At 47.8% G+C, this 11,812-nt stretch overlaps 1 protein-coding gene across 1 annotated transcript; it reads left to right on the top strand.

Annotated features, from left to right (window-relative positions):
* Positions 1-5,763: 5,763 nt before the first annotated feature.
* On the top strand, positions 5,764-10,620 carry KLHL38 (kelch like family member 38). Its single transcript, XM_032181161.1, has 3 exons — positions 5,764-7,113; positions 8,580-8,685; positions 10,334-10,620. Exons 1-3 carry the CDS (start codon positions 5,764-5,766, stop codon positions 10,618-10,620), a joined length of 1,743 nt encoding a protein of 580 aa, XP_032037052.1.
* Positions 10,621-11,812: the final 1,192 nt, after the last annotated feature.

The raw sequence follows: 11,812 nt of genomic DNA, 5'->3' as shown, positions 1-11,812 counted from the left end.
TAAAGAAGGAAGAGCACAATTGCTTTCATCTTAATCTCTCACTCTTTAATTAGAGATTGGCCTGAAACCAAGCCGGGAGCCCACGCATCTTCACACCCACACATACCGGGGCAAAGTCATCACTGAATTACACACTGCGTTCAGCTATCTGTCTATCTGTACACAATACATGCAGTGATGGCTGTGACACTTGTGAAGTTGCTCTGAGTCTCCAAAGCTGTAAAACTTGTTCCCATGCCTCTCTGACAAAAGTTTAGGTCACGGGTTCAAAATCCAAGTTGAAATCCCAAGACCAGTATCTACAGATAGAGCCCATTACCCAGACCACTAGATCTGAATGGAATCCAGATTTGATCGGGTTTTAAACTAAGCCTTAGATCAGGACCAGGTCTCACACCAACGTGACTGACAGCGGTGGTGGTAGGGCACCTGTTGAAATCATGTCTACTGAGCAGCCGAACAGAAAATGAGTGATGCACCAGTTAGAGAGAAATGAGAGAGAAGGATCACAAAGGTATCTGGGCTTACAAAAGAGGAGGAAGACCAGGTGCCCAGACAGGGTGCCTGGAGAGGTTGTGAATTCTCCATCTTTCAAAACTTCCAAAATTCAAAAGGAACCCCTGAGTGACCTTATCAAACTTAGAGGGTAGCCCTGCTAGGTGAGCTTTCAGGGTCTCTCCAACTCACTTCCTCCAACAAATCTAAAAGAATTAGGGCATTTGTGATCAGGAGACCACACCTGGCAGTGCCACATGGAATAGCCATTGCGTTTCTGTTGCCTGAAGTAACACAAAGGACTTCATCTCATTGTCACATATGATTTTCCACTAATTCCCAGTATCCAATTTGGATTCTGTTTACTTTTCAACATCTTCTCTGCTATTTGCTGGCATGGGGAGTTTTGTTGCCTTCAGGGAACCTAAGATGTTAACCAGGGAGCTGGAGGACAGGACCAAAGGTCTGTTTTCCCAATTCAGTAAGTCGAATAGTGAATCCACACTCAGCTCAGGCTGAACATGGACACGGATCAGGGAGGATGCTTCAATGGGGAGTATCAGGATGAGTCCAAACTCCAGTGCTGGCCACGAGGAAACATTTCCTTCACAGGTCTGGCCCAGACATCATGTGTGGAGTTAGGTCTCCTGGTGCTATCAGCTGGTTAAGATACAGACGTAAGTGTTGAGTAAAGGGTCCCTCTTGATATCTTGACACTTTGATATCTTGATATCTTGATATCTCTTGATACTAATTTGCTAGTATAGACGTATCTTTGCTCTTTGTTTCACTATAGATATTAATTATACATGTTTATACGTAATAAATATGCGATACATAAATCTAATAATTCCCTGTATCATTAGCCTTCCTATCTGCTCACATATTTCTCTCCTCTCCAGCTTGTAAGATACAAAATGGTGTCAGATACCCACCAACCAAGTTCCATGCCACTGCAGGCAGCATCCCAGGCAGTGCTGGCTGCTCTCCCAGCCTGGAACCACAGCCGGCTGCAGCCACTGCCTGGGGCATCTCCCCGTGCTCATGGCATCTGATTAATTGTGATCCCTGTAATTTTCTCTTTTTATGATGAGGAATGATAATCCTGGGTTTTGTTACATCTCCCGGTTTTATAAAGACCATAATAAGGAATATTTTCTTCTCTTGCCCTGCCTATTTAGAGTGCAAATTTTGCGCATGGGGCAGAGAACTATCCCAGTTCTTTGCATCTGGTAGTTATCAAGGGGGTGCACGTACAGCTGAATAAGCTCGGTGGACTCTCTGCCTTTCTCCTTATCCGTATTTGTTCATTTTCACCTGAATTGTAATAGGATCAGCGTATGAGTTTTAGAAGTTGTCTGACATCACCAATCCTCTCCGTGCACCTGTCTGCTGGCTGATTAGATTACAGCTTTTTTCCACTCTGCTGCTTAGTGCGCGATAATAGGCGTTTCATCATCCCATTACACTAGAACATAAGAAGAGCTACTCTGGGTCAGATCAAAGATTCAACCACCCTAATCCCAAAACTGAGCAATCCTAAACACTTCAGGAGAAAACAGCGTGAGTATACAGCATTGCAGCAGGGCGCTTGTTCCTTTGTAGACATTTCTGTGTTCAAGAAACTGGCAACTGAAGGATTTCATAAGCTGGAGGCTGCAGAGGGTCGCTGTTTTTAACAGCCCCGATGGCTCCAGCCTTCCTCAGGAGCATGGGGACCTGCAGCATCAAGTCCCACGGTGCCATTGGGCGACATAACCTGCCAACAAACCCGCTTCCCATCTGCACATGGTGTTCAGACCGGTCACCATTATCCATGCAATATCCCACTGCATGGTTAGCACAATATCCCATCATCCTAAAAAACAGACCACTTAAGCCTTCGTGAGGCTGGCTCGACAACTAGCGTGCTAACCTAGGGAACCTGCCTCAAGGACTCACTCAGGAGCAGACTTTCTCTGACAAGTTACGCTGCCCCACAGAAGAAACAGCTCTGCCTTCTCTTACCAGCGGTCATGAGGGAAAAAGCATTAAATTCTGAGGTATGCTGCAGCAATAGGGGCTATACGGGGCATGGTGTTGTAAAATATGCCATGAAAATAATGATTCCTAGTTTATTTACAAAGGAAATCCTAGCTAAGCATCTCCATTTGGTTGGAGATGTGTCTGAAACCGTAAGCTCTGGGAAGGAAAGGAGAGAGCAGGCAGTGGGAGCTTCATTGCTTGGGAGTCTTGGCCCCAAATTGGCAGGGACCTGTGTGGGGACGGGGCAGGGAGCAGCACACACACACTGAGAGCAATAAGCTTTTCAAACAGCACACGCTGTACTCTGTGCTAGCAGGAGTTTGTATAACCGTGCAAAACCTCCAAGCTTGGGATCTTCTAAATAAATGCCACATTTATCAGTATCTAAAGCAGAACATGCCACCTACCCTTCCCCGACCCCATAAAGCAGTGTCATCAGTGAAGTCAGAGAGCGTCATTTGTTTCTTTAAGGGTTAAAAAAAATAATCCACAGCCACTGCCAAGCAGAGACAGAACTAAACAGGCAGCAAAGAGTCCAAGCCAGACAGAGACGTAAAGCTACATCAATCATCAAAACGGGCCGCGAGGAGAGCGTATACATACAGAGCAAGAAAGAAAGCGAGAGGGCGTTTTGTTTGGGTAGCTAATGTTCCCTGGACGAGGAGAGAGAAATTCTCCCTCGGGTTCTTAATGCCACTCTAAATATTTACAGCGAGATCCTGGCCAGCTGGTGAGGCAGCGATGGAGGGGAGGGCTCGTTCTCCCCAGCGCTGTCCTCCAGCCCGTGCCCTGGTCGAGGAGAGGGAAGCGGCTGCACGTTGCCATGTGCACCCTGACAGCGACCCATCAAGGAAAACCCTTCCCGTGCTCCTTCCCTTTGCCTCCATCTCTTCACCGGGCACAGACGCAGGCTGTGCAGGGAGGGGAGATGCCGTAGCCTGCAGGAAGGGACGCCAGGACGACCCCAGCCCATCCCTGACACAGGGCTGGGCCTTCAGGGCTCAGGCACATTACCATGTTGCTAGGCTGGGTGACAAAGTCCCTGGGAAAGGCCACGTATGGCACGGCCCGTCATGCAAAGCTGCTGTTTTGAGAGGACAGGGCCGTCCCCATCCCCACGGGATGCGGTGTGGAGGCAGGAGCCCACGGAGGGCTGCGGAGGCGAACACCACGCGGGGGTTGACACGAGGGCACAGCGGCTCCCAGCGATTTTCCTTCATCTGCCTCGCGGTGACCAGACGCAGACATGACTCACCAGTGAGCCTTGGCTTTGAGAACATGAGAAGGAGTTGTGCTTTAACCTCCTATTTCCCTCTAACTGCAGCGTTTAGGAGTGGTGTTTTAGAGCCAGTCCCGTCCCAAAACAAAGGCAGGAACTGCAGTGTTGACAAGGGGTCCGGGTCAGTCACCCATGGGGCATCCCATGCTATTTTTCCTGAAATGCCCAGAATATCGGCAGGGAGCTGGGACACATCACACAGGACCTGCTGGAGATCCTGGCCCTTCTGTGGGGCCAGTCGGGGATGCAGAGGGTCCTCTGGTTGCACAAGGGGCTCAACTGATCCGTAGGAATGGATTTAGGCTCATCATCAGACACCTGCATGGGAGTGTCACACAGACACCTACACATGACCAAGGCAGGTGAGCGCTTACAGCCTGTGGAGATTTAGTCAGAGGTGCCTGGAGGACAATTCACCCACCCAAACACAGGTGGTGCTTGTCGGTCACCTGGATAACTCTGTAGCTGTATTGACCAGGCCTCAGGAGCTGCAAGGGGAGCTCAGACACCTTGTTCACTTGCAGGTGTCTGTGCTTAAAGACCCAAATGAGGTATCTGCAATGGGGAGCCATGTGCCACCCTGGGACTGGATGCCTCAGGTGATTTTCTAGCTTGCTGCCCTCACTTCAACAAACTGCCCTGGGCACGGAGTCCCTGTGCACCATCTCCCACCTGTCCACCAGCGCAGACCACAACGGGCAGGTGCTCCCCAGGCCTGTCCATAAGGTGGAGACACGATCCGCCACAGCAGGATCCCTGGAGGCCCTTCTTTCTGCACGAAAATACGTGACAGTGCATCACCTAGCGCAAGGCATTGCAGACTGTTTACAGGCTTCTCGAGTTCCCAGGCACTTTAGGACAGGGTCCTGTTGCTGTTTCCAAACGGACAGCCAGGACTTTTATAAGTGAACTTTCCTCTCCGTGTCTATTTATTATATGTAAACATTTGCCAGAAAAACACCACTTGGGCATGCTCAGTACCGGCCAGGTCATTGCAAAAGGCAACGGCGGCGTCACATGTGATAACAGTGAGAAGCCCATATGTGCCTATTCTTAGCCCTGGAATGTATACAATGCCCCACCGCCTTGCGCTCCTGCACAAAGCTCCCGAAAGCGGCAAAAGTGACTTCAGAATAAACACGTCCAGAAATCACCCTCTATGAATCACTTACCTACTGAAAGAAACGTCCTGTGGGTTTATAGTTTTTACCCAGGCTCTAGCTATGGAAAATCTCAGCAGAGAATAAGCGACAGAGAGTAAGTGCATGCAGGGAAGGACAACAGAAGGTAAACGTTTCTACCGTACGATTTCACTGCAGATTGAGCAGTTAGTCATGAAATACTCATCAGATTGTTCTGCCTGGCAGTTAATTTAGTCATTGTGTGTCTGATTAACATGAAAAAAAAAAATCAACACAGCTAAGCAGAGTTAACAAATAACTGTTTTAATGCAGATTCCCAGTCTCTAGGGTTTAGTTTGCCCTGCTGCAGAGTTCAGCTCTGCCAGATTTACATTCTTTGGGAATGACTAACTCTAGGCAAAAGAGGCGCAAGTTACTAAACTGCTAATACTTTAAAACAGTGAATAAATGTCTAAGCACATTTATTCAATGTGATTAAAATGAACAACCCAGTTGCTTCAGCAGTTCAGCTTTCATCTCAAATCAGCAAGATAACTTCAGTGCTTTTGCTTCTTGCCAGGGATGCAGGCGATGCTGACCCCATAGTTGCAACCTATCTGACAAATTTATAAAAATTTTAAAGGGTCTTTGTGACCTTATAGCCTCTTTATTATTTTCCCACTGTGCCTAACCCATGTTCCATTTTTATGCATAACAGCAAACAAATATTTCGAGCAACATCAAAGTCCTGATTTGTTCCCTTGGAGCTGGATATTTCAATAAAAGCTGCTAAGAATTTGTTTTTTCTGCCAAGTCCAGAAGTCATCTCTCTCTTACTTTGCTATGGAGGAGGGATCTGCTGAGGAGCTCCTCTTCAAAGACCAGGACTTCTCTTCTGAACTGCTGAGGCAGCTGAATGCTCTGCGGCAGAGCGGGATGCTGACTGATGTTACTCTCTGCTCTGGGGGTTTTGAAGTCCCCTGCCACCGAAATGTGCTGGCTTCCAGCAGCCCGTACTTCAAGGCAATGTTCTGTAACAACTTCAAAGAGAGTCACCAGGCTAAAGTCATCCTGAAGGGCATTGATGCTGAGATTTTGGACCAGATTATCCTTTATGTTTACACCGGGGAGATTCTCATATCTGCCGAGAATGTCTTGTGCCTCTTGGAGACGGCGTCCATGCTGCAGTACGCCAAGCTGTTTGAGGCCTGCTCTGCCTACCTCCAAGACAAGCTGACTCCTGACAACTGTCTGAGCATGGTCAGACTGTCAAAAATCTTGAACTGCCAGAGCCTGAATAAGAAAGCCAAGGCTATGGCTTTGAAATGCTTTCCTGAGGTGGCCTCTTCCGAGGACCTGAAGGACCTCTGTCCTTTGGAGCTCCTTGATTACCTCGGGGACGATGACCTCTGCGGGGAGGAGGAGCAGGTCTTTGAGACACTGATGGTCTGGATCCGGCATGACCTCCAGGCAAGACAAGGCTACATCCAAGAGTTGTTCAAGAAGGTCCGTCTTCAGTACGTCCACCCAACTTTCCTCTTCCATTTCATCGCCAATGACTCCCTTGTTCAGTCTTCACCCACTTGCAGGAGCATTCTCGAATCAGCCTGGAGACAGATGTTTTCCTTGTACAGCACCAACGCACCTGACATCAAGCCCATGGTGCATGTTCCTTGCAGGTACTCCAACCAAGAGTTCCTCATCATCATTGGTGGCAGGAAGGACAACAAGCAGACCACAAGGGATGTCCTGCTCTACGATGACAAGACCAACCAATGGCTAAGCCTGGCCAAACTTCCCGTGCGCCTCTACAAACCCTCTGCAGTGAGCTTACACAGCAATATTTATGTGCTTGGAGGGATGCCTGTTAGCAATAAGAAAAGCCCGGTCAGCGATAATATTTACATTTACTCCCTCAAACTCAATCAGTGGAGGTTGGTTGAGCCCATGTTAGTTCCACGTTACTCCCACAGAAGCTTGGCATATAAAAATTATATTTTATCATTTGGCGGAATTGGTGAAAACCAAGAAATCCTGAATTCCGTGGAAAGATACGACAGCATCTACAACACCTGCGAGAGCATGGCAAACATGCCTGTTGCTGTTCTTCACCCTGCTGTTGCTGCTAAAGACCAGAGGGTCTACCTCTTTGGGGGAGAAGACATTATGCAAAACCCCGTTCGGCTTATCCAGGTAACAGTCAGTCTTGCTTGTCAGAGGCAGTTTTATCTAAAGTATTTAGTGGTTCATCACCTTGATGAGGGAATTACACCCCCAAAAAACTTTATTGTGAGTTGCAGCAACAGGCAAGATGAGTTGACACACTGCTTCAGGGAAGTCTTGTCTGTGAGAAGAGTTGCAATTCTTTCATTCTCCCCCTTGAATGTTTCTCAGGCACAAGCCCTGAGACCCTTCCTCAGGTGCCAGCTCTGTGCAGGTGAGTTGCTTCCCACAGAGGTCCTGGGAGTTTCCGTGGGTGATGCTACAGCAGGCTACAACTGACCTCTGTGCTTATCTCCATGCTTGTAATCATCTCACCAAAATCAGTGCTAGCTGTTTGGCCAGCCTGCAGCTGAGCTGGGGTCTCAGCTGCGCACCTGCTCCCTCGCAATGACAGCAAAGATGCCAGTTTGAGATCATTAGAGCAATTAGCCTCTCACTCATCAAAGGGCCAGAGCTTAAACTGACAGTTATTTCACATAAACAGTTGTGTTAAAAGCGTGGGTCCTGCCACATGTTGCTGGATCTCTGCCTGCTTTCAGTGGTTAAAGTATATTAGGAGGAAAAAAGACATGAAATCCTTCCTTATCTGATCTGAAGCTTTAGTGATGCAATGTTACTTTCTCCTTGAGTGTTTTTCAGTGGTTTAGGTAGTTTAACTAAGAAGCATCATTAGCAGCCAAGATGGCAACCAGCACACGAGCAATACTTATTTACGATGATAATCCTACTTAATTATCAGGGGAAAGGAAATGTGTTTTTCAACATGGGGAGATGTCCTGGAGATATTTGCTATATTCATCTCTATATGGCATGACACAGAAGCTGGTGTCACCCACGTACAGATGACTGAGTGATTGTCATCTGGCAGCAGCTCTTTTTCTCACGTAAATTGATGACTTTGATATCCTTCTAAGTCCTATCAGCAAGTCTCTTTGCTAATCTGATCACATACCAGCCACCAACACAAATACAGCTGCAGAGCAAACACGGGGGCCACCAGCAGAGCTGGGTGACATTGTGGTTGGTTTGCCCAGGAAATGGGGAAGGCTAAGGCAGGACTACACAGAGTAACTGGAAAATGAAACGAAGTGACCTGCATTTTGGGAGAGTGTTAGCCAGGAGTTACAGCAATTTAATGGCCAGAAGAAGCTTGCTTCTGGCAGAAACTCTCTGCCTTAGTGTGTGTGCTAGCATCCCCTGAGCAGACAAGCCTGGAGAACCAGAATGCTTTCCAAGGGGATGTACTAGAAAAAAAAAAAAAAAAAAAAAAAAAAAAAAAAAAAAAAAAGAGTGGGTAAATTCTCAAATTTCCAGCAGTTTGAGCCAGTGGATTGTATTCATTAAGACACAATAAAAACCATAAGTTCCTCTGTAATTACAATTGCCAGTCAAAAAAACAACATAAACAGCTGTGTGTATCTTTATTTATTTGTCAGGTTTACCATGTCTCAAGGAATACATGGTTTCGGATGGAGACCAGAGTGGTGAAGAATGTCTGTGCACCAGCTGTTGTGATTGGAGACCAGATTATCATAGTAGGAGGTAAGGGCACTGTTTCACCCTCCCTGCTGCCTGACCATGCCCAGATCCTGCAACATTTCACTCCCTTCCTCTTTAGGATGCCCCCTGCTCTGGCCAGGGATGGTCAGAGCTGCAGCCAGCCATGCTGGCAGTGAGAAGTGTTGATGCCAAGCATGGCTATCACGCTGCGGGGGTGAACATCATGTGAGGGCTGTGCTGCCTGTAACAGCTTGTAAAGCTTGGGAAAGAGAAAAGAAATATGCACCTCTCAAGGGATCTCAAGGCTGTGGCAGTGGGGAAAAGCTCTCCACAGAATACCTGCTCACTCTGGGTAGCAAAATCTCAGTGGGGAAAACTGGGAGGAGGAAACTGGGGAAAACTTTCTGCAGAGAAAGGAAGAAACAAAAAGCCATGGGGGCCCTGCTCCTCCCCTGCTGACTCACAGCCTGGCCCTCCCTGACAGCTCTTCTTGGAAGGGTGGAGGTTACGGCTACCACGAGGCCAAGGATGGCTTGTTGGGGTGGAGGGGGCTATAGGGCTCCTCCTGAGGGTGATGGTGAAATGGCCCAAAAGGGGCATGAAACATCTGGAAAGGAGAAACTTCTCAGTGTCTTATTCAACTCAGAGATCAGCCTCTGCCCATGGCACTTGGAGAGATCAGATCTTGGTACTTTGGCACTCCATAGTCCTTCATGCAGCTTCCCTGACTGCAGGCTGGCAAGAGGAAGCACGTGTTAGATTATTTAAGGGAGAATGAGGCATAGGGAAGCTTTAGCAGAGCAGAGGAGTGAACCCAAATCACACAGGGCCTCGATGCAGTATGTTCCCCCTGCACGAGGCTGCTGCTACCCTGTGCGATGAGAGCAGGGGAGAGATGGGTCAAAAGGTCCCAGACCATCCTGTGTGACAGATGACCCTGATCTCAGACCAAAGTGCCCAAAATACAGTATTTTCAAGTCTTTTATCTTCAAATACTTTTATCCGAAGGGCCTCTACTGACCCAAGTGATGGTTTCAGGTTAGGGGAAGTGGCTTCAAGGCCTGCATAGCAAGGCCCAAAGCAGTTTGCTTGCCATGGGCAGTCCTGATTATCTACATGGGTACATAGACAAGCTACTTCTGGATAACAGTGGACCCTCTCAGCAATGTGAGGTTAAACCACCCTATCCATTGTTGCGCTGGCATGGTGACCAGCACAGAAGTGGCACAGAAGGTAAGGAAGTGGAGCGAGCAGTGGTGGGACTGCGCTGTCAAGTACCCAGCTCCATGGGGTACAGAGCTAACTCCAACCCAACCAGGCATTGTCACTCCCTCTGTCCTTTCTGGCTTCCCACATCACTGTTTTCTATATTTCTGAATGAGGCTCTAGGAGCCTTTTGGGTAAAAACAATTACTCTGTGACTTCTGAAGGTGCACGCGCAAAACTGCAAGCTCCAGCTGTATTTGAGAGGCCTGATCTGATAGGTTTTGTTGTGCTCATCAAGTCTTAGCTGCCAAGGTGATAGGAGACAGGGTGAGGACAAACAAGAAGGGAAGACAGGCAGGCAGTCTTGTGACACATCATCACTTCCCAGTTAGATAGCTTAATTCTGCCAAATTATGTACCAGTATAAACTGAAACAGAAACCCTAATTCCCATCTGTCTCTTCCACCTCTGGTTTTGTATTTAGGGTACACCCGGAGAATAATTGCTTACGATACAAAAGGCAACAAGTTCGTTAAATGTGCAGATATGAAGGACAGGCGAATGCATCACGGGGCCACTGTCATCAAGAACAAGCTGTATGTCACGGGAGGACGGTGTCTCACTGTGGACAACATCATCGAAGACTCAGATTCCTTGGACTGCTATGACCCAGAGACAGACACATGGACAACAAAGGGAAAACTGCCACACAAACTCTTTGACCATGGGTGCCTTACACTCCAGTGCGTCCCCTGTTCTAACCTTCTCTAAATGACTTTTGGTGCATCCCAGGACATTCCTGGTGTTTTCCTTCCCAGAAAGGACCCACCTTGCTCTGCACAGAGCACATGGGGAATCCTTATGGAGTCCCACAGACTCCTGTTCCTGAAGGTACCAGTGGGGCTGGTCATTCCCCAAATACTCTGCCACAAAGGTCACGAGCTTTGTGTTTGTACCATAGCCATCTGACCAGTATCGCGTGTGGTGCTGCTGAAGTCCAGCCCCGAGGCCTTACCCAGCAGCTCAGCAGAAAACAAAAAAAAAATACTGGGTAAGAACCCAGAGCAGGATTTGGTCTTGTGAAGACTTTGAAATGAAAGGTGAATAGGAGTGCTGACACCTCCAGAGAACGTGAGATCTGGGTAACCTGCATTTATGTTAGCATGTGAAGAAGCAGAACTACTCAGCTGCATGGCATGGCCCTTTGCTGCTCGGTGCTGACCAAGCTTTCAATTTCCAGTGGCAGGAGCATTTGGAATAGGAAGCCCCAAGCCCTGGTTGTGTAGCTAGCCCAGTAGCAACTATCTGCATTAGCTACAGCAATCATCTCGTAAGACATAGAATTTTAATGACATCAAATTAGAAATTAGAAAAAGGCTGATGCTTTGGTCTGAATGCTCATATTACAAGATGCACATTTGATTTTCTTGAGCTACCTCTGTTTCATGGTGCAGTGAAGAGTTGTGTTTCGTTTGCCTGCACTCCAAAGGAGCAGGAGAAGGGATAATGGAAATAAAGATTGTCTGTGTCTTCTTTTTGGAGGGCTCTTGTTTTCCTGGAAGCTTGTTTCTCCCTTTGCATGTGGGGTTGGTTAGGAAGCTCTTCAGGTGATGTCATTCCTGAAATCTGGAATAGCAGAGGGAGCACATGGAGGGAGGGGATGTAAAAGAGCAGCAGTATTTGGGAGGAGCTCTTTTTTTTTCCCTTTCTCCTCTCTCCAAACCACTGGAAGGCAGTGATGAGAAAACGCCAGTGACAGGAAACCGGCTTTCCAAGAAGAGCAAATCTAAGTCTGCCACTTGGCAAAGCAGCTCTGGCTCCACCAGTATTTTTGTGGGGTTCTGCCACTAACTGCATATTTTCAATGGGAGGGGATTAATCATCAGATACTGAACAGGCTGTGAACTACCGTCAGGTTAGCAGGCTTGGTAAGACTGCTGAAATAGCAAGGAGCTTTTAAGAT

This window comes from Aythya fuligula, chromosome 2 (assembly GCF_009819795.1).
Source record: "Aythya fuligula isolate bAytFul2 chromosome 2, bAytFul2.pri, whole genome shotgun sequence".
NCBI classification, from domain to species: Eukaryota; Metazoa; Chordata; class Aves; order Anseriformes; family Anatidae; genus Aythya; species Aythya fuligula.
The sequence above is the reverse complement of the archived record's forward strand: the minus strand, read 5'-3'. Positions and strand labels throughout refer to the sequence as shown.

What these genes read in the sequence shown, in the direction of transcription:
- KLHL38 (XM_032181161.1), top strand. Translation starts at nt 5,764, where the DNA reads ATGGAGGAGGGATCTGCTGAGGAGCTCCTCTTCAAAGACCAGGACTTC. An exon ending in ACCCCGTTCGGCTTATCCAG is followed by an intron (nt 7,114 to 8,579) that starts GTAACAGTCAGT and finishes TTTATTTGTCAG; the next exon opens with GTTTACCATGTCTCAAGGAA. An exon ending in CCAGATTATCATAGTAGGAG is followed by an intron (nt 8,686 to 10,333) that starts GTAAGGGCACTG and finishes TTTTGTATTTAG; the next exon opens with GGTACACCCGGAGAATAATT.